Raw genomic sequence first — 27,150 nt, forward strand, 5'->3', positions numbered from 1 at the left:
TAAAGGAGGAATATTTGCATAGGAGAAATCATATGATACCGTGGTGACTGTAGTTAAAGAAAATAAATTATCGGACCTGATTAAAAAACCAGGGCGGGCCGTGGACCGGACACACCGTTGGAGAAAGTAATTTATCAGGTAAACATAAATTCTGTTTTCTCCAACATAGGTGTGTCCGGTCCACGGCGTCATCCTTACTTGTGGGAACCAATACCAAAGCTTTAGGACACGGATGAAGGGAGGGAGCAAATCAGGTCACCTAGATGGAAGGCACCACGGCTTGCAAAACCTTTCTCCCAAAAATAGCCTCAGAAGAAGCAAAAGTATCAAATTTGTAAAATTTAGTAAAAGTGTGCAGTGAAGACCAAGTCGCTGCCTTACATATCTGATCAACAGAAGCCTCGTTCTTGAAGGCCCATGTGGAAGCCACAGCCCTAGTGGAATGAGCTGTGATTCTTTCAGGAGGCTGCCGTCCGGCAGTCTCGTAAGCCAATCTGATGATGCTTTTAAGCCAAAAGGAGAGAGAGGTAGAAGTTGCTTTTTGACCTCTCCTTTTACCAGAATAAACAACAAACAAGGAAGATGTTTGTCTAAAATCCTTTGTAGCATCTAAATAGAATTTTAAAGCACGAACTACATCCAAATTGTGCAACAAACGTTCCTTCTTTGAAACTGGATTCGGACACAAAGAAGGCACGACTATCTCCTGGTTAATGTTTTTGTTAGAAACAACTTTCGGAAGAAAACCAGGTTTAGTACGCAAAACCACCTTATCTGCATGGAACACCAGATAAGGGGGAGAACACTGCAGAGCAGATAATTCTGAAACTCTTCTAGCAGAAGAAATTGCAACCAAAAACAAAACTTTCCAAGATAATAACTTAATATCAACGGAATGTAAGGGTTCAAACGGAACCCCCTGAAGAACTGAAAGAACTAAATTGAGACTCCAAGGAGGAGTCAAAGGTTTGTAAACAGGCTTGATTCTAACCAGAGCCTGAACAAAGGCTTGAACATCTGGCACAGCTGCCAGCTTTTTGTGAAGTAACACAGATAAGGCAGAAATCTGTCCCTTCAAAGAACTTGCAGATAATCCTTTCTCCAAACCTTCTTGAAGAAAGGATAGAATCTTAGGAATTTTTATCTTGTCCCAAGGGAATCCTTTAGATTCACACCAACAGATATATTTTTTCCATATTTTGTGGTAGATTTTTCTAGTTACAGGCTTTCTGGCCTGAACAAGAGTATCAATGACAGAATCTGAGAACCCTCGCTTTGATAAGATCAAGCGTTCAATCTCCAGGCAGTCAGTTGGAGTGAGACCAGATTCGGATGTTCGAACGGACCTTGAACAAGAAGGTCCCGTCTCAAAGGTAGCTTCCATGGTGGAGCCGATGACATATTCACCAGGTCTGCATACCAAGTCCTGCGTGGCCACGCAGGAGCTATCAAGATCACCGATGCCCTCTCCTGATTGATCCTGGCTACCAGCCTGGGGATGAGAGGAAACGGCGGGAATACATAAGCTAGTTTGAAGGTCCAAGGTGCTACTAGTGCATCTACTAAAGTCGCCTTGGGATCCCTGGATCTGGACCCGTAGCAAGGAACCTTGAAGTTCTGACGAGAGGCCATCAGATCCATGTCTGGAATGCCCCACAACTGAGCAATTTGGGCAAAGATTTCCGGATGGAGTTCCCACTCCCCCGGATGAAATGTCTGACGACTCAGAAAATCCGCTTCCCAATTTTCCACTCCTGGGATGTGGATTGCAGACAAGTGGCAGGAGTGAGTCTCCGCCCATTGAATGATTTTGGTCACTTCTTCCATCGCCAGGGAACTCCTTGTTCCCCCCTGATGGTTGATGTACGCAACAGTCGTCATGTTGTCTGATTGAAACCGTATGAATTTGGCCTTTGCTAGCTGAGGCCAAGCCTTGAGAGCATTGAATATCGCTCTCAGTTCCAGAATATTTATCGGGAGAAGAGATTCTTCCCGAGACCAAAGACCCTGAGCTTTCAGGGGTCCCCAGACCGCGCCCCAGCCCACCAGACTGGCGTCGGTCGTGACAATGACCCACTCTGGTCTGCGGAAGCTCATCCCCTGTGACAGGTTGTCCAGGGACAGCCACCAACGGAGTGAATCTCTGGTCCTCTGATCTACTTGTATCGTCGGAGACAAGTCTGTATAATCCCCATTCCACTGACTGAGCATGCACAGTTGTAATGGTCTTAGATGAATTCGCGCAAAAGGAACTATGTCCATTGCCGCTACCATCAAACCTATTACTTCCATGCACTGCGCTATGGAAGGAAGAGGAACAGAATGAAGTACTTGACAAGAGTTTAGAAGTTTTGATTTTCTGGCCTCTGTCAGAAAAATTCTCATTTCTAAGGAGTCTATTATTGTTCCCAAGAAGGGAACCCTTGTTGACGGAGATAGAGAACTTTTTCTACGTTCACTTTCCACCCGTGAGATCTGAGAAAGGCCAGGACAATGTCCGTGTGAGCCTTTGCTTGTGGAAGGGACGACGCTTGAATCAGAATGTCGTCCAAGTAAGGTACTACTGCAATGCCCCTTGGTCTTAGCACCGCTAGAAGGGACCCTAGTACCTTTGTGAAAATTCTTGGAGCAGTGGCTAATCTGAACGGAAGTGCCACAAACTGGTAATGCTTGTCCAGGAATGCGAACCTTAGGAACCGATGATGTTCCTTGTGGATAGGAATATGTAGATACGCATCCTTTAAATCCACCGTGGTCATGAATTGACCTTCCTGGATGGAAGGAAGAATTGTTCGAATGGTTTCCATTTTGAACGATGGAACCTTGAGAAACTTGTTTAGGATCTTGAGATCTAAGATTGGTCTGAATGTTCCCTCTTTTTTGGGAACTACGAACAGATTGGAGTAGAACCCCATCCCTTGTTCTCCTAATGGAACAGGATGAATCACTCCCATTTTTAACAGGTCTTCTACACAATGTAAGAATGCCTGTTTTTTTATGTGGTCTGAAGACAATTGAGACCTGTGGAACCTCCCCCTTGGGGGAAGCCCCTTGAATTCCAGAAGATAACCTTGGGAGACTATTTCTAGCGCCCAAGGATCCAGAACATCTCTTGCCCAAGCCTGAGCGAAGAGAGAGAGTCTGCCCCCCACCAGATCCGGTCCCGGATCGGGGGCCAACATCTCATGCTGTCTTGGTAGCAGTGGCAGGTTTCTTGGCCTGCTTTCCTTTGTTCCAGCCTTGCATTGGCCTCCAGGCTGGCTTGGCTTGAGAAGTATTACCCTCTTGCTTAGAGGACGTAGCACTTGGGGCTGGTCCGTTTCTGCGAAAGGGACGAAAATTAGGTTTATTTTTGGCCTTGAAAGACCTATCCTGAGGAAGGGCGTGGCCCTTGCCCCCAGTGATATCAGAAATAATCTCTTTCAAGTCAGGGCCAAACAGCGTTTTCCCCTTGAAAGGAATGTTAAGCAATTTGTTCTTGGAAGACGCATCCGCTGACCAAGATTTTAGCCAAAGTGCTCTGCGCGCCACAATAGCAAACCCAGAATTTTTCGCCGCTAATCTAGCCAATTGCAAAGTGGCGTCTAGGGTGAAAGAGTTAGCCAATTTGAGAGCATGAATTCTGTCCAAAATCTCCTCATAAGAAGAATCTTTATTGAGCGCCTTTTCTAGTTCATCGAACCAGAAACACGCTGCTGTAGTGACAGGAACAATGCATGAAATTGGTTGTAGAAGGTAACCTTGCTGAACAAACATCTTTTTAAGCAAACCCTCTAATTTCTTATCCATAGGATCTTTGAAAGCACAACTATCTTCTATGGGTATAGTGGTGCGTTTGTTTAGAGTAGAAACCGCCCCCTCGACCTTGGGGACTGTCTGCCATAAGTCCTTTCTGGGGTCGACCATAGGAAACAATTTCTTAAATATAGGGGGAGGGACGAAAGGTATGCCGGGCCTTTCCCATTCTTTATTTACAATGTCCGCCACCCGCTTGGGTATAGGAAAAGCTTCGGGGGGCCCCGGGACCTCTAGGAACTTGTCCATTTTACATAATTTCTCTGGAATGACCAAATTCTCACAATCATCCAGAGTAGATAACACCTCCTTAAGCAGGGCGCGGAGATGTTCCAATTTAAATTTAAATGTAATCACATCAGGTTCAGCTTGTTGAGAAATTTTCCCTGAATCTGAAATTTCTCCCTCAGACAAAACCTCCCTGGCCCCCTCAGACTGGTGTAGGGGCACTTCAGAACCAATATCATCAGCGTCCTCATGCTCTTCAGTATTTTCTAAAACAGAGCAGTCGCGCTTTCGCTGATAAGTGGGCATTTTGGCTAAAATGTTTTTGATAGAATTATCCATTACAGCCGTTAATTGTTGCATAGTAAGGAGTATTGGCGCACTAGATGTACTAGGGGCCTCCTGTGTGGGCAAGACTGGTGTAGACGAAGGAGGGGATGATGCAGTACCATGCTTACTCCCCTCACTTGAGGAATCATCTTGGGCATCATTTTCTCTAAATTTTGTGTCACATAAATCACATCTATTTAAATGAGAAGGAACCTTGGCTTCCCCACATACAGAACACAGTCTATCTGGTAGTTCAGACATGTTAAACAGGCATAAACTTGATAAAGTACAAAAAACGTTTTAAAATAAAACCGTTACTGTCACTTTAAATTTTAAACTGAACACACTTTATTACTGCAAACGTGAAAAAGTATGAAGGAATTGTTCAAAATTCACCAAAATTTCACCACAGTGTCTTAAAGCCTTAAAAGTATTGCACACCAAATTTGAAAGCTTTAACCCTTAAAATAACGGAACCGGAGCCGTTTTTATATTTAACCCCTTTACAGTCCCTGGTATCTGCTTTGCTGAGACCCAACCAAGCCCAAAGGGGAATACGATACCAAATGACGCCTTCAGAAAGTCTTTTCTGTGTATCAGAGCTCCTCACACATGCATCTGCATGTCATGCTTCCTAAAAAAAAGTGCGCAATAGAGGCGCGAAAATGAGGCTCTGCCTATGATTAGGGAAAGCCCCTAGAGGATAAGGTGTCCAATACCTTGCCGGTTATTTTACATAATTCCCAAGAATAAAATAATTCCTCAAAGCTATGAAGTATAAAATATGTTTATATATCAATCGTTTTAGCCCAGAAAATGTCTACAGTCTTAAAAGCCCTTGTGAAGCCCTTTTTTTTCTTATGTAATAAAAATGGCTTACCGGATCCCATAGGGAAAATGACAGCTTCCAGCATTACATCGTCTTGTTAGAAATGTGTCATACCTCAAGCAGCAAAAGTCTGCTCACTGTTTCCCCCAACTGAAGTTAATTCCTCTCAACAGTCCTGTGTGGAAACAGCCATCGATTTTAGTAACGGTTGCTAAAATCATTTTCCTCTTACAAACAGAAATCTTCATCACCTTTCTGTTTCAGAGTAAATAGTACATACCAGCACTATTTTAAAATAACAAACTCTTGATTGAATAATAAAAACTACAGTTAAACACCAAAAAACTCTAAGCCATCTCCGTGGAGATGTTGCCTGTACAACGGCAAAGAGAATGACTGGGGAAGGCGGAGCCTAGGAGGGATCATGTGACCAGCTTTGCTGGGCTCTTTGCCATTTCCTGTTGGGGAAGAGAATATCCCACAAGTAAGGATGACGCCGTGGACCGGACACACCTATGTTGGAGAAAAGATATTTACGCCATATCTTATGATAGATCTTTCTAGCGACAGGCTTTCTAGTCTGTATCAAAGTATCAGTGACTGAATCTGAGAATCCCCACTTAGATAAAGTCAATCTCCAAGCAGTCAGCTGCAGAGAATTTAGATTTGGATGTTGAAAAGGTCCCTGAATGAGAAGGTCATGTCTCAAAGGAAGTTTCCACGGTGGCAGAGAGGACATGTCCACTAGATCCGCATACCAAGTCCTGCGTGGCCACGCAGGCGCGATCAGAATTACCGAGTGGAAGGAGAGGAAATGGTGGAAACACATAAGCTAGGCTGAACGACCAAGGTACTGCCAAGGAATCTATCAGTTCGGCCTGGGGATCCCTCACCCTGGATCCGTATCTTGGAAGCTTGGCATTCTGACGAGATGCCATCAGATCCAATTCCGGTCTGCTCCATCTGAGAATCAGTGAGGCAAACACCTCCGGCTGGAGTTCCCACTCCCCCGGATGAAAAGTTCTCTACACCTGGGATGTAGATTGCCGACAGATAAGAAGAGTGGGCCTCAGCCCATCGAATTATCTTGGACACTTCTATCATCGCTAAGGAACTCCTCGTTCCCCCCTGATGATTGATATAAGCTACAGTTGTGATATTGCCCGACTGGAATCTGATAAACTTGGCCGAAGCCAACTGAGGCCATGCCTGAAGTGCATTAAATATTGCTCTCAATTCCAGAATATTGATTGGAAGTAGAGACTCCACCTGAGTCCATACACCCTGAGCCTTCAGGGAATTCCAGACTGCACCCCAGCCCAGGAGACTGGCGTCCGTTGTCACTATTACCCATGAGGGTCTGCGGAACACACGTCCCCTGGGACAGATGATCCAGTGACAACCACCAAAGAAGAGAGTCTCTGGTCTTTTGATCCAGATTCATCTGAGGAGATAAATTCGCATAGTCCCCATTTCACTGCCTGAGCATGCACAGCTGCAGTGGTCTGAGATGAAAACGAGCAAACGGAATGATGTCCATTGCCGCTACCATTAATCCAATTACCTCCATACACTGGGCCACTGATGGCCGAGGAATGGACTGAAGGGCTCGGCAAGTATTTTGAATTTTTGATTTTCTGATCTCCGTCAGAAATATTTTCATGTCTACCGAGTATATCAGAGTTCCCAAGAAGGGAACCTTTGTCTGTGGAACTAGTGAACTCTTTTCTAGATTCACCTTCCAACCGTGAGTTCTCAGAAAAGACAACACTGTGTCTGTATGAGATTTTGTCAGAGATAAGTCGACGCCTGAATTAAATTATCGTCCAGATAAGGCGCCACTGCTATGCCCCGTGGTCTGAGAACCGCCAGAAGGGACCCTAGAACCTTTGTGAAGATCCTGGGTGCTATGGCCAACCCGAAGGGAAGAGCCACGAACTGAAAAGGATTGTCCAGAAAGGCAAACCTTAGGAACTGATGATGATCCTTGTGAGTAGGGATATGAAGGTATGCATCCTTCAAGTCCACGGTAGTCATATATTGACCCTCCTGGATCAAGATTGTTCGTATAGTCTCCATCTTGAACTCTGAGAAACTTGTTTAGACACTTTAGTCAAATTTGGGGCACTGCGCGTGCAATCTAATGTGCCACCAGATAGGAGTGGTGTGTTAAGTAGTACTATTCCTATCAGTTTAATCCCTGTTATGTGCCTTTTTTATTGGTTTGGTTTTTGAAGTCACAGTGCAGCACCAGAGGCCAGAAAAATTAGGCATGTACACATGCCTGAAAAATTAGGTATTGTTGCAGCCGCCAGAAAAATTGATGTTTGTTTCCCAGGCAGAAAGTGCCCTAAAACATTGCGGCTTGAACCCTAGTTGGTGGCGGATAAGTCACGCAAGTCATCCGGCATTCAGAGATAAAATACAGCAGCTGTGGACCATTTTTAGCCCAAGGCAGCTCATCTCATCAGGCCTTTTTTAGTCGAATGTATCGCCCACTGTCAGTCCCTTCGGGATCCATCCCTCATTCATCTTAATAAAGGTGAGGTAATCTAGACTTTTTTGACCTAGGCGACTTCTCTTCTCAGTGATAATACCTCCTGTTGCACTGAAGGTCCTTTCTGACAGGACACTTGAAGCGGGGCAGGCCAGAAGTTCTATCGCAAATTGGGATAGCTCAGGCCACAGGTCAAGCCTGCACACCCAGTAGTCAAGGGGTTCATCGCTCCTCAGAGTGTCGATATCTGCAGTTAAGGCGAGGTAATCTGCTACCTGTCGGTCGAGTCGTTCTCTGAGGGTGGACCCCGAAGGGCTGTGGCGATGCGTAGGACTTAAAAAGCTCCGCATGTAATCCATCAACAACACGTCTGTAAAGCGTCCTGTCCTTGCCGGGGTGGGAGTCGGAGGATTACTTTCACCTCTTCCCCTGTTAGATTCCCGTTGTGCTGTGACATCACCCTTATACGCTGTGTAAAGCATACTTTTTAATTTATTTTGGAACTGCTGCATCCTTTCCGACTTGCGGTAATTTGGTAACATTTCAGGCACTTTATGCTTATACCGGGGGTCTAGCAGGGTGGACACCCAGTACAGGTCGTTCTCCTTCAGCTTTTTTATACGAGGGTCCCTCAACAGGCACGACAGCATGAAAGACCCCATTTGCACAAGGTTGAATGCCGAGCTACTCATGTCCCGTTCCTCATCCTCACTGATCTCACTGAAGGTATCTTCTTCCCCCCAGCCACGTACACCACGGGTACCAGATAGGTGACAACGAGCACCCTGGGATGACTGTTGTGGTTGGTCTTCCTCCTCCTCCTCCTCAAAGCCACAATCCTCTTCCAGCGTTGTCGCTGGTCCAGCAAGCGATGCTGATAAGGCTGTTTCTGGTGGTGATGGTGACCACAACTCTACCTCTTCACGCTCATCTACGGCCTGATCCAGCACTCTTCGCAGGGCACGCTTCAGGAATAAAACAAATGGTATGATGTCGCTGATGGTGCCTTCGGTGCGACTGACTAGGTTTGTCACCTCCTCAAAAGGACGCATGAGCCTACAGGCATTGCGCATGAGCGCCCAGTAACGTGGGAAAAAAAATCCCAGCTCCGCAGAGGCTGTCCTAGCACCCCGGTCATACAAATACTCGTTAACGGCTTTTTCTTGTTGGAGCAGGCGGTCGAACATTAGGAGTGTTGAATTCCAACGTGTTGGGCTGTCGCAAATAAGGCACCTCACTGGCATGTTGTTTCGCCGCTGGATATCGGAAAAGTGCGCCATGGCCGTGTAGGAACGCCTCAAATGGCCACACACCTTCCTGGCCTGCTTCAGGACGTCCTGTAAGCCTGGGTACTTATGCACAAAGCGTTGTACGATCAGATCGACTTGACCAATTTCAATGCCGCCACCAAATTACTTCCGTTGTCAGAAACCACTTCGCCGCTCTTTAGTTGGTGCGGAGTCAGCCACTGATCCACCTGTGCGTTCAGGGCGGACAGGAGTGTTGTTCCGGTGTGACTCTCTGCTTTCAGGCAAGTCAACCCCAAGACGGCATGACACTGCCGTATCCGGGATGTGGAATAGTACCTGCGGAGCTGGGGGGGTGCCGTTGATGTGGAGCAAGATGCAGCAGCAGAAGTGGACTCAGCCGAGGAAGAGGTTATGGAAGAGGATGGATTAGGAGGAGTAGAGGTGGCAGCAGGTCTGCCTGCAAGTTGTGGCGGTGTCCTCTGCAGAGCCACACATTCCATGCTTGGCAGCCGTCAGCAGGTTTACCCAATGCGCAGTGTAGGTGATATACCTGCCCTGACCATGCTTTGCAGACCAGCTATCAGTGGTCAGATGGACCCTTGCCCCAACACTGTGTGCCAGACATGCCATTACTTCCTTTCGCACAATCGAGTACAGGTTGGGGATTGCCTTTTGTGCAAAGAAATTTCGTCCGGGTACCTTCCACTGCGGTGTCCCAATAGCTACAAATTTTTTGAACGCCTCAGACTCCACCAGCTTGTATGGTAAAAGCTGGCGGGCTAAGAGTTCAGACAAGCCAGCTGTCAGACGCCGGGCAAGGGGGTGACTTTGGGACACTTCTTACGCTCAAACATGTCCTTGACAGACACCTGACTGTGGGCAGATGAGCAGGAACTGCTACGGAAGAGAGACGGAGTGGCGGATGGTTGAGAGGGGGCAAGGAGGACAGCAGTGGTTGACGTGGCTGAAGATGCTGGACCAGGAGGAGGATGGCGGCTTTGAGTTTGTGTGCTGCTTCTACTCATGTGTTCATCCCATCGGCGTTTGTGATGTGAGATCATGTGCCTTCGCAAAGCAGTTGTACCTAGGTGGGTGTTGGACTTCCCACGACTCAGTTTCTTTTGGCACAGGTTGCAAATGGCATCGCTGTTGTCAGAGGCAGACACACAAAAAAAATGCCACACTGCTGAGCTCTGCGATGATGGCATTCTGGTGGTGGCAACAGCATGCGTTGATTGGCGTGCTGTCTGGCTGACCCCGGGTGCCGATGCAGGCTGTCTGACTGTGCCACTAGCTCCTTGCGACGACCTCCCCATGCTTCCAACTCGTCTTCTCCTCCTCTCTGTCTCCCCATCTGAACTTTCCCCCTCTTCTTCTTCTCTTCTAGCGGGCACCCACGGACGCATCATCATCAACCGCTTCACTTGTATCTGACAAATCAACAAAGGAAGCAGCAGCGGGTACAACATCATCATCATCACACCGTACGTCCATGTCTGTAATGCTGCCTGACTGAGACATATCACTGTTAACTACATCCTCTGTCAATGATGGTTGCGCTTCACTCATTTTTTCAAACTGATGTGTCAATAACTCCTCTGACTGATCAAGTGAAGCGGCTGTGGTGCTAGTGTTGGTGGTGGCGGCAGGCGGGCGAGTGGTCACTTGAGAGGTGCCCGAAGCTAAGCTGGAGGTGGATGGTGCGTCAAGGTTCCGAGCGGAAGCTGTAGAAGATTGGGTGTCCTGTGTTAGCCAGTCAACTAGGTCCTCCTCAGAACTTTTCACGTTCATGGTACGTGGCCTCTGAACACTGGGCATTATTGTAGGGTCAAAGGGAATCACAGCACCACGACGGCACCTGTGGGGTGGCCTGCCTCTGCCTGTCATCTTTTTTTTTAATGTACACTTACACTACTATTAAACAAAATATGAGTGGTGCCACTGGGCAAGTGGGCACAGTATTCGCTGTGAGCCTGACACAAAAAAGCAGACTGATGTTTCACAATCCAAAAAGTTTATTTTTTAAATATTTACACTACTGTTACAAAAGATATGAGTGGTGGCACTAGTTGGCAAGTGGGCCTGGCACACACACTGGCAGGCAGGCAGGCAACTGCAATTAGATTACACTAGCAGACTGATGTTTAACAGTCAAAAAAGTTTTTTTTTAAATATTTACACTACTGTTACAACAAATATGAGTGGTGGCACTAGTTGGCAAGTGGGCCTGGCACACACGCTGGCAGGCAGGCAACTGCAATTAGATTACACTAGTAGACTGATGTTTCACAGTCAAAAAAGTTTTTTTTTTTTAAATATTTACACTACTGTTACAACAAATATGAGTGGTGGCACTAGTTGGCAAATGGGCCTGGCACACACGCTGGCAGGCAGGCAACTGCAATTAGATTACACTAGCAGACTGATGTTTCACAGTCAAAATTACAAAGGCAAAAAAACATAATTTATGCTTACCTGATAAATTTATTTCTCCTGGGCAGCAGCCATTTTAGATTCATTCTGATCCTGCATTGTTAGTGAGAGGGAGGGACAGTGTAGCTGCTGCTGATTTTTTTAGGGAAATTGATAGCTAGGCTAGTGTATTCAGTGTCCACTACAGTCCTGAAGGACTCATCTGATCTCTGCTGTTTGGACAGCACCCCAAAAAGCCCTTTTTAGGGCTAGAACATTTTTTATTTTTTCTCTTGTTAAGTGTGTTCAGTCCACGGGTCATCCATTACTTAAGGGATATATTCTCCTTCCCAACAGGAAGTTGCAAGAGGATCACCCAAGCAGAGCTGCTATATAGCTCCTCCCCTCACATGTCATATCCAGTCATTCGACCGAAACAAGACGAGAAAGGAGAAACTATAAGGTGCAGTGGTGACTGGAGTTATAAATTTAAAATTTAGAACCTGCCTGAAAAAGACAGGGCGGGCCGTGGACTGAACACACTACAAGAGAAATAAATTTATCAGGTAAGCATAAATTATGTTTTCTCTTGTTAAGTGTGTTCAGTCCACGGGTCATCCATTACTTATGGGATACCAATACCAAAGCTAAGTACACGGATGATGGGAGGGACAAGGCAGGAACATTAAACAGAAGGAACCACTGCCTGTAGAACCTTTCTCCCAAAACCAGCCTCCGAAGAAGCGAAAGTGTCAAATTTGGAAAATTTGGAAAAAGTATGAAGTGAAGACCAAGTTGCAGCCTTGCAAATCTGTTCAACAGAGGCCTCATTCTTAAAGGCCCAGGTGGAAGCCACAGCTCTGGTGGAATGAGCTGTAATTCTTTCAGGAGGCTGCTGTCCAGCAGTCTCATAGGCTAAACGTATTACGCTACGAAGCCAAAAAGAGAGAGAGGTAGCCGAAGCCTTTTGACCTCTCCTCTGTCCAGAGTAAACGACAAACAGAGAAGAAGTTTGTATAAAATCTTTAGTTGCCTGTAAGTAGAACTTCAGAGCACGGTCCACATCTAGATTATGCAAAAGACGTTCCTTCTTTGAAGAAGGATTAGGACATAATGATGGAACAACAATCTCTTGATTGATATTCCTGTTAGAAACAACCTTAGGTAAGAACCCAGGTTTAGTACGCAGAACTACCTTGTCTGAATGAAAGATCAGATAAGGAGAATCACAATGTAAGGCAGATAACTCAGAGACTCTTCGAGCCGAGGAAATAGCCATCAAAAACAAAACTTTCCAAGATAAAAACTTAATATCAATGGAATGAAGGGGTTCAAACGGAACACCCTGAAGAACTTTAAGAACCAAGTTTAAGCTCCACGGAGGAGCAACAGCTTTAAACACAGGCTTAATTCTAGCCAAAGCCTGACAAAAGGCCTGGACGTCTGGATGCTCTGCCAGACGTTTGTGTAAAAGAATAGACAGAGCTGAAATCTGTCCCTTTAGCGAACTAGCGGATAAACCCTTTTCTAAACCCTCTTGTAGAAAAGCTAATATCCTAGGAATCCTAACCTTACTCCATGAGTAACTCTTGGATTCGCACCAATATAAATATTTACGCCATATCTTATGGTAAATTTTTCTTGTCACAGGTTTCCGAGCCTGTATTAATGTATCAATAACCGAATCCGAAAACCCACGCTTTGATAGAATCAAGCGTTCAATTTCCAGGCAGTCAGCCTCAGAGAAATTAGGTTTGGATGGTTGAAAGGACCCTGAATTAGAAGGTCCTGCCTCAGAGGAAGAGACCATGGTGGACAGGACGACATGTCCTCTAGGTCTGCATACCAGGTCCTGCGTGGCCACGCAGGCACTATCAGAATTACCGATGCCCTCTCCTGTTTGATCCTGGCAATCAGTCGAGGTAGCAACGGAAATGGTGGAAACACATAAGCTATGTTGAAAACCCAAGGGGCTGCTAATGCATCTACCAGCACCGCTCCCGGGTCCCTGGACCTGGATCCGTAACAAGGAAGCTTCGCGTTCTGGCGAGATGCCATGAGATCCAGATCCGGTTTGCCCCAACGACGAATCAGTTGAGCAAATACCTCCGGATGAAGTTCCCACTCTCCCGGATGAAAAGTCTGGCGACTTAGGAAATCCGCCTCCCAGTTCTCTACGCCTGGGATGTGAATCGCTGACAGGTGGCAAGAGTGAGACTCTGCCCAGCGAATTATCTTTGAGACTTCCAACATCGCTAGGGAACTCCTGGTTCCCCCTTGATGATTGATGTAAGCCACAGTCGTGATATTGTCCGACTGAAATCTGATGAACCTCAGCTTTGCTAACTGAGGCCAAGCTAGAAGAGCATTGAATATTGCTCTTAATTCTAGAATGTTTATTGGGAGGAGTTTCTCCTCCTGAGTCCACGATCCCTGAGCCTTCAGGGAATTCCAGACTGCTCCCCAGCCTAGAAGGCTGGCATCCATTGTTACAATCGTCCAATCTGGCCTGCGAAAGGTCATTCCTTTGGACAGATGAACCGGTGACAACCACCAGAGAAGCGAATCTCTGGTCTCCTGGTCCAGATTTAGCAAAGGGGGCAGATCTGAGTAATCCCCGTTCCATTGACTGAGCATGCATAGTTGCAGCGGTCTGAGATGCAGGCGCGCAAATGGCACTATGTCCATTGCCGCGACAATTAAGCCGATTACCTCCATGCACTGAGCTACTGATGGGCTTGGAACGGAATGAAGGACACGGCAAGCATTGAGAATCTTTGATAACCTGGACTCCGTCAGGTAAATCTTCATCTCTACAGAATCTATAAGAGTCCCTAGAAAAGGAACCCTTGTGAGTGGTAACAGAGAACTCTTTTCCACGTTCACTTTCCACCCATGCGACCTCAGAAACGCTAGAACTATCTCTGTATGAGACTTTGCATTCTGTAAACTTGACGCTTGTATCAGAATGTCGTCTAGGTACGGAGCCACCGCTATGCCTCGTGGTCTTAGTACCGCCAGAAGGGAGCCCAGAACCTTCGTAAAAATTCTCGGGGCCGTGGCTAACCCGAAGGGAAGAGCCACAAACTGGTAATGCCTGTCTAGAAAGGCAAACCCCAGGTACCGATAATGATCTTTGTGAATCGGTATATGAAGGTAAGCATCCTTTAAGTCCACCGTGGTCATATATTGACCCTCTTGGATCATGGGTAGGATGGTTCGAATGGTTTCCATCTTGAACGATGGTACCCTTAGGAATTTGTTTAAGATCTTTAAGTCCAAGATTGGTCTGAAGGTTCCCTCTTTTTTGGGAACCACAAATAGATTTGAGTAAAATCCTTATTCCTGTTCCGATCGCGGAACTGAGTGGATCACCCCCATGATTAAGAGGTCTTGTACACATTGAAGAAATGCCTCTCTCTTTACTAGGTTTGACGATAACCTCGAAAGATGGAAACTCCCTTGTGGAGGAGAGGTTTTGAAGTCCAGAAGGTATCCCTGAGATATAATCTTTAACGTCCATGGATCCTGCACATCTCTTGCCCAAGCCTGGGCAAAGAGAGAAAAGTCTGCCCCCCACTAAATCCGTCTCTGGATAGGGGGCCCTGACTTCATGCTGTCTTAGGGGCGGGAGTAGGCTTTCTGGCCTGCTTGCCCTTGTTCCATGACTGGTTGCCTTTCCAACCTTGTCTGTAACGAGCAGTAGTTCCTTCCTGTTTTGGAGCGGAGGAAGTCGATGCTGCTCCTGCCTTGAAGTTACGAAAGGCACGAAAATTAGACTGTTTGGCCTTTGGTTTGGCCCTGTCCTGAGGAAGGGCGTGGCCCTTACCTCCCGTAATGTCAGCAATAATTTCCTTCAAGCCGGGCCCGAATAAGGTCTGCCCTTTGAAAGGAATGTTAAGTAGTTTAGACTTGGAAGTTACATCCGCTGACCAGGATTTAAGCCAGAGCGCTCTGCGCGCCTGTATGGCGAATCCGGAATTTTTAGCAGTAAGTTTGGTTAGATGTACTACGGCATCTAAAACAAACGCATTAGCTTGCTTAAGGGTTCTAACTTTGCTCAAGGCCTCATCTAACAGCTCTGTGCGAATCGCCTCTTCCAGAGACTCAAACCAGAATGCCGCTGCAGCCGTGACAGGCGCAATGCATGCAAGAGGCTGCAATATAAAACCTTGTCGAACAAACATTTTCTTAAGATAACCCTCTAATTTCTTATCCATTGGATCTGAGAAAGCACAGCTATCCTCCACCGGGATAGTGGTACGCTTGGCTAACGTAGAAACTGCTCCCTCCACCTTAGGAGCCGTCTGCCATAAGTCTTGTGTGGTGGCGTCTATAGGGAACATTTTTCTAAATATCGGGGGAGGGGAAAAAGGCACACCGGGTCTATCCAACTCCTTACTTATAATTTCTGTAAGTCTTTTTGGTATAGTAAAAACGTCAGTACACACCGGTAGCGCATAGTATCTATCCAACCTACACAATTTCTCTGGAATTGCTACCGTGTCGCAATCATTCAGAGCCGCTAATACCTCCCCTAGTAACACACGGAGGTTCTCAAGCTTAAATTTAAAATTCGAAATTTCTGAATCCGGTCTCCCCGGATCAGAACCGTCACCGACAGAATCAAGTTCACCGTCCTCATGTTCTGCAAATTGTGACGCAGTATCAGACATGGCTCTCGTGTCATCAGCGCGCTCTGTCCTTAACCCAGAGCTATCGCGTTTGCCCCTTAATTCGGGCATATTATATAATACTTCTTTCATAACATTAGCCATATCATGTAAAGTGATTTGTAAGGGCCTAGATGTACTAGGTGTTTCAATCCTACGCATCTCCCGAGCGGGAGACGCAGGTACTGACACGTGAGGAGAGTTAGGTCGGCATAACTTCCCCCTCGTTGTCTGGTGATAGCTTCTTTATCGGTACAGATTGACTTTTATTCAAAGCAATATCAATACAATTGGTACACATCGTTCTATTGGGCTCCACATTGGCTTTTGAACATGATGAACAAACAGTTTCCTCTGAATCAGACATGTTTAAAACAGACTTAGTAATGAAACTAACAAGCTTGGAAATCACTTCAATAAGTTTACAAGCAATATAAAAAACGCTGCAGCGCTTCAAAAATACAGATATAATTAAACAATTCTTAACAAGAAGTGTATTATTAGCAGAGGATTGCACACATTAGCAAAAGGATGATTAACCCCTCAATACCCAAAACGGATAAAACAGATATCAATTAAGATTTAACGCTTTTAATCACAGTCAGCACACTGTCACAGATCTGCTGTGACTGATTACCTCCCTCACAAATGAAATTTGCAGACCCCTGAGCTCTCTAGAGACGTCCTGGATCAAGGAGGAAGAAGCAGAAAGACTGTGCAATAATTTTAACTGCGCAACAAGGCGCTAAAACAAGGGCCCTCCCACTCCAATCACAACAGTGGGAGCCCTGATATAACGGTTTCCATGCAGAAAAATATGTTAGCCATGTGGAATAAAATCATGCCCAAAGCGATTTAACCCCAAAGTACCTCACAAAAACGAATAACATGCCAGTAAACGTTTTATTAAAAACAACATTTGTCAATGTCATGCAAAGGTATCACTAAGCCTGCTACCAGTCGCTACCACTGCAGAGAAGGCTTAAGTATTATTTCAGTGTTAACAGTATTTTCTCAGTCAAATTCTAGTCCCTAGAATATAACTCGACTGCGCATACATTTATCAGCCTGATACCAGTTGCTACTACTGCATTTAAGGCTGTACTTACATCATATGGTAACAGCAGTATTTTCTTAGTCAATTCCATTCCCAGAAAATAAAGTACTGCACATACCTCATTTGCGGAGGACCCCGCATGCTATTCCCAGTTTCTGAAGTTACACCACTCCTCAGAATGTCGAGTACAGCCAGTGGATCTTAGTTACGCCTGCTAAGATCATAGATAAAGAACGCAGGCAGTTTCTTCTTCCAAATACTGCCTGAGATAGAAAAAAAGGCACACTCCGGTGCCATTTAAAATAACAAACTTTTGATTGAAGAATAGTTAAGTAAAAACTCCAGCTCCTCTCGCGACCTCCTTCATTGTTGAGGGTTGCAAGAGAATGACTGGATATGACATGTGAGGGGAGGAGCTATATAGCAGCTCTGCTTGGGTGATCCTCTGGCAACTTCCTGTTGGGAAGGAGAATATATCCCTTAAGTAATGGATGACCCGTGGACTGAACACACTTAACAAGAGAAAAAATAAAAAATGTTCTAGCCCTAAAAAGGGCTTTTTGGGGTGCTGTCCAAACAGCAGAGATCAGATGAGTCCTTCAGGACTGTAGTGGACACTGAATACACTAGCCTAGCTATCAATTTCCCTAAAAAAATCAGCAGCAGCTACACTGTCCCTCCCTCTCACTAACAATGCAGGATCAGAATGAATCTAAAATGGCTGCTGCCCAGGAGCTGGGAGGGAGTGTCTGCTGCTGATTGGCTGTAATGTGTCTGCAGACTGTGAGATACAGGGTCAAAGTTTACTCAATGATGAAGAATAGGGGGCGGATCGAACATCACATATGTTCGCCCGCCGCTGCGAACGATCTATGTTCACCGGGAACTATTCGCCGGCGAACAATTCGCGACATCACTACTTAGGGACCGACTGCCAAGAGTCCCGAATGGTGTCTGATATGGGATACATTTTCTTGAAATTAGGAGGAGGCGAGAACGGTATACCTGGTCTGTCACATTCCTTTTTTTTACAATTTCCGAAATTCTTTTAGGAACCGGAAAAACATCAGTGTAAGTAGGTACCTCTAAATATTTGTCCATTTTACACAATTTCTCTGGTGGAATTACAATAGGGTCACAATCATCCAGAGTCGCTAAAACCTCCCTAAGTAACAGGCAGAGGTGTTCAAGCTTAAATTTAAAAGACATAACGTCCGAATCTGTCTGAGGTAACATACTTCCTGGGTCTGAAAGTTCTCCTTCAGACAATCATTCCCTGACCCCCAACTCAGAGCCCTGTGAGGGAACATCGGAAATAGCCAACAAAGCATCAGAGGATTCAGTATTTACATTAATACTTGACCTACTGCGTTTACCCTTTAACACTGGTAATTTAGATAATACCTCTGTAAGGGTAGTTGACATAACTGCAGCCATATTCTGCAGAGTAAAAGAATTTGACGCACTTGAAGTACTTGATGTCGCTTGTGTGGGCGTTAAAGGTTGTGACACTTGGGGAGAATTAGATAGCATATCCTGATTCTCTTCAGATTGAGAATCATCCTTAGGCACACTTTCATTACTTAAAATATGCTTTTTACATTGTAAGGCCCTTTCAGTACAAGAGGTACAAAAGTAAGAGGGGGTACCACAATGGCTTCTAAAACACATAGAGCAATTAGTTTCCTCAATGTCAGACATGTTGAATAGACTAGCAATAGCCACAATAGTCGTAGATCACCTTATTTATTGATTTAAACCACTTTTTGAAAAATGTGTACTGCGCCTTTAAGAAATAAAAAGCGCACAATTTTTCTCAGATTGTCAAAAAACGTTAATAAATGCTACACAATTAAATATTTTTATTCAATTGGCCCAAAAATTATTGCACCCTGTAAGGAAAATGTAAATTTACCCTCTAAGAGACATTTTTAAGCAAAAAAATATGTTTTTACTGAAAAAATTACCCCTGCACCTCGCCACAGCTCTGCTGTGGCGCCTACCTGCCTCCAGGGTATTGCAAAAAGACTCGACAACAATCCGGTGAACAGAACAGAAGTTTAGGCCACACCGGAGCAAATGCCTGCTGCCTTCTCAGTCAGAGTAAACTGCGCGTCTGAGTGTGCGAAATAGGCCCCGCCCATCATGGACGTCGTCCTAATAGTCTGAATAACCACATGGGAAGCGGTCTGAAAACAAGCCATGTGGTCCCTTTATAATAAATAAACTTGCAGCCCTCCTGACTTATGTTAGTAATAAACTATAAGGTATCAAGCTGCCTCTCCTAGTGCCAAGCCCCATACAGTGTAAACATCATATGTTAAGGCAATATGAATAAACATAGGTCTCTCAGTAACACCCTCAGTGTACAGGTCTACTGATTAACCCTTACCTTGCAGGGAAAAAATGTCAGCCAGCTCTGATATACCAAGTCTCCTCAGAATAAAAGACTGAACATACCTCAATGCTGCTTGTAGCATGACACCGTTCTCCACACTGAAGATTTCTCTTGCACTACCTTCAGAAGTTCTGTGGGAACCAACATGGAACTTAGTTACAACTGCTAAGATCATCAACCTCAGGGCAGAAATCTTCTTCATATATCTCCCTGAGGAAAATAGTACTCACCGGTACCATTTAAAATAAAAAAACTTCTTGATTGAAGAATCTAAAACTAACACACATCGCTTTAACTCTTCCTATTACTAACACAGGCAAAGAGAATGACTGGGGGTGGAGGGAAGGGAGGAGCTATATATACAGCTCTGCTGTGGTGCTCTTTGCCACTTCCTGTTAGCAGGAGGTTAATATCCCACAAGTAAGGATGAAATCCGTGGACTCGTCGTATCTTGTAGAAGAAAAAGACTTCTTGATGTGTAACGAAAAAGTGTAAAATGCGTGGAAAACACCTCAGAACATTACAAGCAGCTGTGAACATCTAAACATACATAAAATAGGAATGAAACAAGGACATCTCACCTCAACACGTGACCATTTTCCTTTGCAATTGAACAAGCACATTTTACCGCAGAATGGAAGGGAAACAAAAACTTCTGATGTAACAAGCTGGTAAATCAAAATCAGAAAAAAGATTTTAAAAGAAAGTTAAACATAAAATACATACTTTTTGATCCATTACGTTGTACTCCGATATTTAATAGTAGTGGGTATGTTACCTTGCAGAAACTCCCATAACCATGAAATCACCATTTACAATATATATGCTTTTCCTTCCTGCTTTCTATATAGTAATATAGAAGTTTGAAAGAGATAATAAAGTAAAGAGAAGGGAGAGAGATAAGTAAGGAGGGAGAAGAGGAAAAAAGAGTGACTAAAGCAGGTAGACTAGAAAGTGAGAGGGGAGAGAGAAAAAGAGAAACATACATACCAAATAGTGGTACATTTATTAAAGTGAAAGTCAATTTTGATTAATTAGTGTCCGGTTTTAAATAAACCTATTAAAAACAAGGGCACTTCAATTCATCAAAATTGACATTTCACTCTCTCTCTTCAAAAACTTACCTTTTCATTCTGGCAGTCGCTCCAGCGATTCCCACGGCCGTCGGAAGCCTCTGCAGACGTCAGAAATGACGAATCTGGCTTCCTCCAATCACGGCTTCCCCCCCAGGGGAATCTTGGCCTGATGCAACGCCGTGATTGGAGGAAGCCGGATTCGTCATTTTGGACCCGCAAAGACGGCTTGCGACGGGTGGAGGAAGTGCTGGAGCAGCTGCAAGGATTAAAAGGTAGGTTTTTGAAGAAAACGAGCAAAATGTCAATTTTGATTAATTAAAGTGCCCTTGTTTTTAATAGGATTATTAAAAACCGGGCACTAATTCATAAAAATTGACCTTCACTTTAAGCTGCATTCGCAACTTTTGAGACTATGCAGAGCAGGCTCGCTACAGCCACAAATTTAGGAAGCAGAAACGGATTGCTTTGCCTCAAAATCACCCCGACACACTCTCATTAAGGATAACTGTCATGCTCTGCTCTCATAATTGTGTGTGAGAGCAGGGGTGCGGCATTGCACAAGAAAGCTTGTGTCATGTTAAATTTCCCCATGCTTGTGCAATGCCGCCACTGTCAATCACCCTGGATGGAGAAGGGGGGGGGGGGAATTGAGAAACGTCACTTAAAAACTGTTGTAGAACATTAAAAGAGTAGCAGCTTCTTAAATGTAATCCATACACAAATATATACATATGTAAATATATATATATACACAAATATATACATATGTATATATATATATATATATACATATGTATATGTATATATATATATATATATATATATGTATATGTATATATATATATATATATATACATATACATATATATATATATATATATATATACATATACATATGTATATATATATATATATATATATACATATATATATATATATATATACATATATATATATATATATATATATATATACATATATATATATATATATATATACATATGTATATATATATATATATATATATATATATATATATATATATATATATATATATATATATATATATATATATATATACACACATACACACACACACACACACAAACTGTATATATATTTATTAAGCTAGGAGACAAGGGTAAAATTATAGGAGCCAGTGGCTCCCTGGCTCCTGGAATTGTCAAGCCCTATGCTAGAACACACAAGAGGTTACTGTAATTAATAAGCATAACTAAAAAATACCGGCATACACAAAAAAAAATATTGAAAAACTAGCAACAAAACAATATTGAAGCTGGAAGGTATGTCATTTAAATGGCACTGAAAGCACTGTTATATAAAGGGACACAAAAGGAACTATTTTAATTTGTTGCATATAAAAGGAGGTCATTTTAAATTGCAATATTTGTTTTTATATCTCAAGACACAGATGTCCCTTTACAAAGAAAACACTTAGTTTTTACGCATATAGGCCATTGTCACTGTCTTCCAATAAAGCAGTGGGAGAATCTGCAATTTGAACACAAACATGCACTTAAATAGCTATAAAGTCAAAACAAACTTTTCTGTCATGGGAAAAAACATAATTTATGTAAGAACTTACCTGATAAATTCATTTCTTTCATATTAGCAAGAGTCCATGAGCTAGTGACGTATGGGATATACATTCCTACCAGGAGGGGCAAAGTTTCCCAAACCTCAAAATGCCTATAAATACACCCCTCACCACACCCACAAATCAGTTTAACGAATAGTCAAGAAGTGGGGTGATAAGAAAAAAGTGCGAAAGCATAAAAAATAAGGAATTGGAATAATTGTGCTTTATACAAAAAAATCATAACCACCACAAAAAGGGTGGGCCTCATGGACTCTTGCTAATATGAAAGAAATGAATTTATCAGGTAAGTTCTTACATAAATTATGTTTTCTTTCATGTAATTAGCAAGAGTCCATGAGCTAGTGACATATGGGATAATGAATACCCAAGATGTGGATCTTCCACGCAAGAGTCACTAGAGAGGGAGGGATAAAATAAAGACAGCCAATTCCGCTGAAAAATAATCCACACCCCAAAACAAAGTTTAAATCATATAATGAAAAAAACTGAAATTATTAGCAGAAGAATCAAACTGAAACAGCTGCCTGAAGTACTTTTCTACCAAAGACTGCTTCAGAAGAAGAAAACACATCAAAATGATAGAATTTAGTAAAAGTATGCAAAGAAGACCAAGTTGCTGCTTTGCAAATCTGATCAACCGAAGCTTCATTCCTAAATGCCCAGGAAGTAGAGACTGACCTAGTCGAATGAGCTGTAATCCTTTGAGGCGGAGTTCTACCCGACTCAACATAAGCATGAGGAATCAAAGACTTTAACCAAGATGCCAAAGAAATGGCAGAAGCCTTCTGACCTTTCCTAGAATTAGAAAAGATAACAAATAGACTAGAAGTCTTTCGGAAATCTTTAGTAGCTTCAACATAATATTTCAAAGCTCTAACTACATCCAAAGAATGCAACGATCTTTCCTTAGAGTTCTTAGGATTAGGACACAAAGAAGGAACCACAATTTCTCTACTAATGTTGTTAGAATTCACAACCTTAGGTAAAAATTTAAATGAAGTTCGCAACACCGCCTTATCCTGATGAAAAATCAGAAAAGGAGACTCACAAGAAAGAGCAGATAATTCAGAAACTCTTCTAGCAGAAGAGATGGCCAAAAGAAACAAAACTTTCCAAGAAAGTAATTTAATATGCAGCGAATGCATAGGTTCAAACGGAGGAGCTTGAAGAGCCCCCAGAACCAAATTCAAACTCCAAGGAGGAGAAATTGACTTAATGACAGGTTTTATACGAACCAGAGCCTGAACAAAACAATGAATATCAGGAAGATTAGCAATCTTTCTGTGAAAAAGAACAGAAAGAGCAGAGATTTGTCCTTTCAAGGAACTTGCAGACAAACCTTTATCCAAACCATCCTGAAGAAACTGTAAAATTCTAGGAATTCTAAAAGAATGCCAAGAACAATGATGAGAAGAACACCAAGAAATGCAAGCCTTCCAGACTCGATAATATATCTTCCTAGATACAGATTTACGAGCCTGTAACATAGTATTAATTACGGAGTCAGAAAAACCTCTATGACTGAGAATCAAGCGTTCAATCTCCATACCTTCAAATTTAAGGATTTGAGATCCTGAAGGAAAAAAGGACCTTGCGATAGAAGGTCTGGTCTTAATCGAAGAGTCCACGGTTGGCAAGTAGCCATCCGGACAAGATCCGCATACCAAAACCTGTGAGGCCATGCTGGAGCCACCAGCAGAACAAACGAATGCTCCTTTAGAATCTTGGAAATCACTCTTGGAAGAAGAAGCTTCTTGTTTAGATGAGAAGCCATCAGATCTATTTCTGGAAGTCCCCACATTTGGACAATCTGACGAAATCCCTCTGGGTGAAGAGACCATTCGCCCGGATGTAATGTTTGGCGACTGAGATAATCCGCTTCCCAATTGTCTATACCTGGGATATGAACCGCAGAAATTAGACAGGAGCTGGATTCCGCCCATACAAGTATTCGAGATACTTATTTCATAGCCAGAGGACTGTGAGTCCCTCCTTGATGATTGACATATGCCACGGTTGTGACATTGTCCGTCTGAAAACAAATGAACGACTCTCTCTTTAGAAGAGGCCATGACTGAAGAGCTCTGAAAATCGCACGGAGTTCCAAAATGTTGATTGGTAATCTCGCCTCCTGAGATTCCCAAACCCCGTGTGCTGTCAGAGACCCCCATACAGCTCCCCAACCTGTCAGACTTGCATCTGTTGAGATCACAGTCCAGGTCGGAAGAACAAAAGTAGCCCCCTGAACTAAACGATGGTGGTCTGTCCACCACGTCAGAGAGTGTCGTACAATCGGTTTTAAAGATATTAATTGTGATATCTTTGTATAATCCCTGCACCACTGGTTCAGCATACAGAGCTGAAGAGGTCGCATGTGAAAACAAGCAAAGGGGATCGCGTCCGATGCAGCAGTCATAAGACCTAGAATTTCCATGCATAAGGCTGATTGAGACTGAAGGTTTCGACAAGCTGAAACCAATTTCAGACGTCTCTTGTCCGTCAGCGACAGAGTCATGGACACTGAATCTATCTGGAAACCTAAAAAGGTTACCCTTGTCTGAGGAATCAACGAACTCTTTGGTAAATTGATCCTCCAACCATGTTCTCGAAGAAACGATACAAGTCGATTCATATGAGATTCTGCTAAATGTGAAGACTGAGCAAGTACCAAGATATCGTCCAAATAAGGAAATACCACAATACCCTGTTCTCTGATTACAGATAGAAGGGCACCGAGAACCTTTGTAAAAATCCTTGGAGCTGTTGCTAGGCCAAACGGCAAAGCCACAAACTGGTAATGCTTGTCTAGAAAAGAGAATCTCAGAAACTGATAGTGATCTGGATGAATCGGAATATGCAGATATGCATCTTAGTCCTTATAGTTACCATTTTGAATGTTGGTATCCTTACATAACGATTCAATATTTTTAAATCCAGAACTGGTCTGAAGGAATTCTCCTTCTTTGGTACAATGAAGAGATTTGAGTAAAACCCCAGTCCCTGTTCCAAAACTGGAACTGGCACAATTACTCCAGCCAGCTCTAGATCTGAAACACATTTCAGAAATGCTTGAGCCTTCACTGGATTTATTGGGACACGAGAAAGAAAAAATCTTCTTGCAGGAGGCCTTATCTTGAAGCCTATTCTGTACCCTTGAGAAACAATATTCTGAATCCAAAGATTGTGAATCGAATTGATCCAAATTTCTTTGAAAAATCGTAATCTGCCCCCTACCAGCTGGGCTGGAATGAGGGCCGCACCTTCATGTGGACTTGGGAGCTGACTTTGGCTTTCTAAAAGGCTTGGATTTATTCCAGACTGGAGATGGTTTCCAAACCGATACTGCTCCTGTAGGGGAAGGATCAGGTTTTTGTTCCTTATTATGACGAAAGGAACGAAAACGATTAGCAGACCTAAATTTACCTTTAGATTTTTTATCCTGTGGTAAAAAAGTTCCTTTCCCCCCAGTAACAGTTGAAATAATAGAATCCAACTGTGAACCAAACAATTTATTACCCTGGAAAGAAAGGGAAAGCAAAGTTGACTTAGAAGACATATCAGCGTTCCAAGTTTTAAGCCATAAAGCTCTTCTAGCTAAAATAGCTAAAGACATATACCTGACATCAACCCTAATGATATCAAAGATGGCATCACAAATGAAGTTATTAGCATGTTGAAGAAGATTAACAATGCTATGAGTATTATGATCTGTTACTTGTTGTGCTAAAGCTTCCAACCAGAAAGTTGAGGCTGCAGCAACATCCGCCAAAGATATAGCAGGTCTAAGAAGATTACCTGAACATAAGTAAGCTTTTCTTAGAAAGGATTCAATTTTCCTATCTAAAGGATCCTTAAAGGAAGTACTATCTGCCGTAGGAATAGTAGTAAGTTTAGCAAGAGTAGAGATAGCCCCATCAACCTTAGGGATTTTGTCCCAAAACTCTAATCTGTCAGATGGCACAGGATATAATTGCTTAAACCGTTTAGAAGGAGTAAATGAATTACCCAAATTATTCCATTCCCTGGAAATTACTTCAGAAATAGCATCAGGGACGGGAAAATCCTCCGGAATAACTACAGGAGGTTTAAAAACCGTATTCAAACGTTTAGATTTAGTATCAAGAGGACCAGATTCCTCTATTTCTAATGCAATTAAGACTTCTTTAAGTAAAGAACGAATAAATTCCATTTTAAATAAATATGAAGATTTATCAACATCAACCTCTGAGACAGAATCCTCTGAACCAGAAGAACGAATAAATTCCATTTTGAATAAATATGAAGATTTATCAGCATCAACCTCTGAAACAGAATCCTCTGAACCAGAAAAATCATTATCAGAAACAGAATCAGAATGATGATGTTCATTTAAAAATTCATCTGAAAAATGAGAAGTTTTAAAAGACCTTTTACGTTTACTGGAAGGAGGAATAACAGACATAGCCTTCTTAATAGATTTAGAAACAAAATCTCTTATGTTAACAGGAACACCCTGAATATTAGATGTTGATGGAACAGCAACAGGTAATGGAACATTACTAAAGGAAATATCTGCATTAACAAGTTTTTCATGACATTCATTACAAACAACAGCCGGAGGATCAGTTACCACAAGTTTACAACAAATACACTTAACTTTGGTAGATCCAGCATCAGGCAGCAATTTTCCAGAAGTATCTTCTGATTCAGGGTCAATCTGCGACATCTTGCAATATGTAATAGAAAAAACAACATATAAAGCAAAATCGATCAAATTCCTTAATGACAGTTTCAGGAATGGGAAAAAATGTCAATGAACAAGCTTCTAGCAACCAGAAGCAAATAAGCAATGAGACTTAAATAATGTGGAGACAATAATGACGCCCATATTTTTTGGCGCCAAAAAAGACGCCCACATTATTTGGCGCCTAAATGCTTTAAGCGCCAAAAATGACGCCACATCCGGTGACGCCGACATTTTTGGCACAAAAAACGTCAAAAAAATGAC

General features: G+C 43.2%; 1 protein-coding gene across 1 annotated transcript in view; it reads right to left on the reverse strand.

Annotated features, from left to right (window-relative positions):
• TDRD7 (tudor domain containing 7) overlaps positions 1-27,150 on the reverse strand; it is a 477,879-nt gene that overhangs the window by 134,136 nt on the left and 316,593 nt on the right. The window contains exon 12 of the mRNA XM_053700014.1: positions 20,048-20,134. Coding sequence (XP_053555989.1) covers positions 20,048-20,134 — 87 coding nt within the window. The remainder of the gene's footprint in view (positions 1-20,047; positions 20,135-27,150) is intronic.

This window comes from Bombina bombina, chromosome 2 (genome assembly GCF_027579735.1).
Source record: "Bombina bombina isolate aBomBom1 chromosome 2, aBomBom1.pri, whole genome shotgun sequence".
Classification (NCBI taxonomy): Eukaryota; Metazoa; Chordata; class Amphibia; order Anura; family Bombinatoridae; genus Bombina; species Bombina bombina.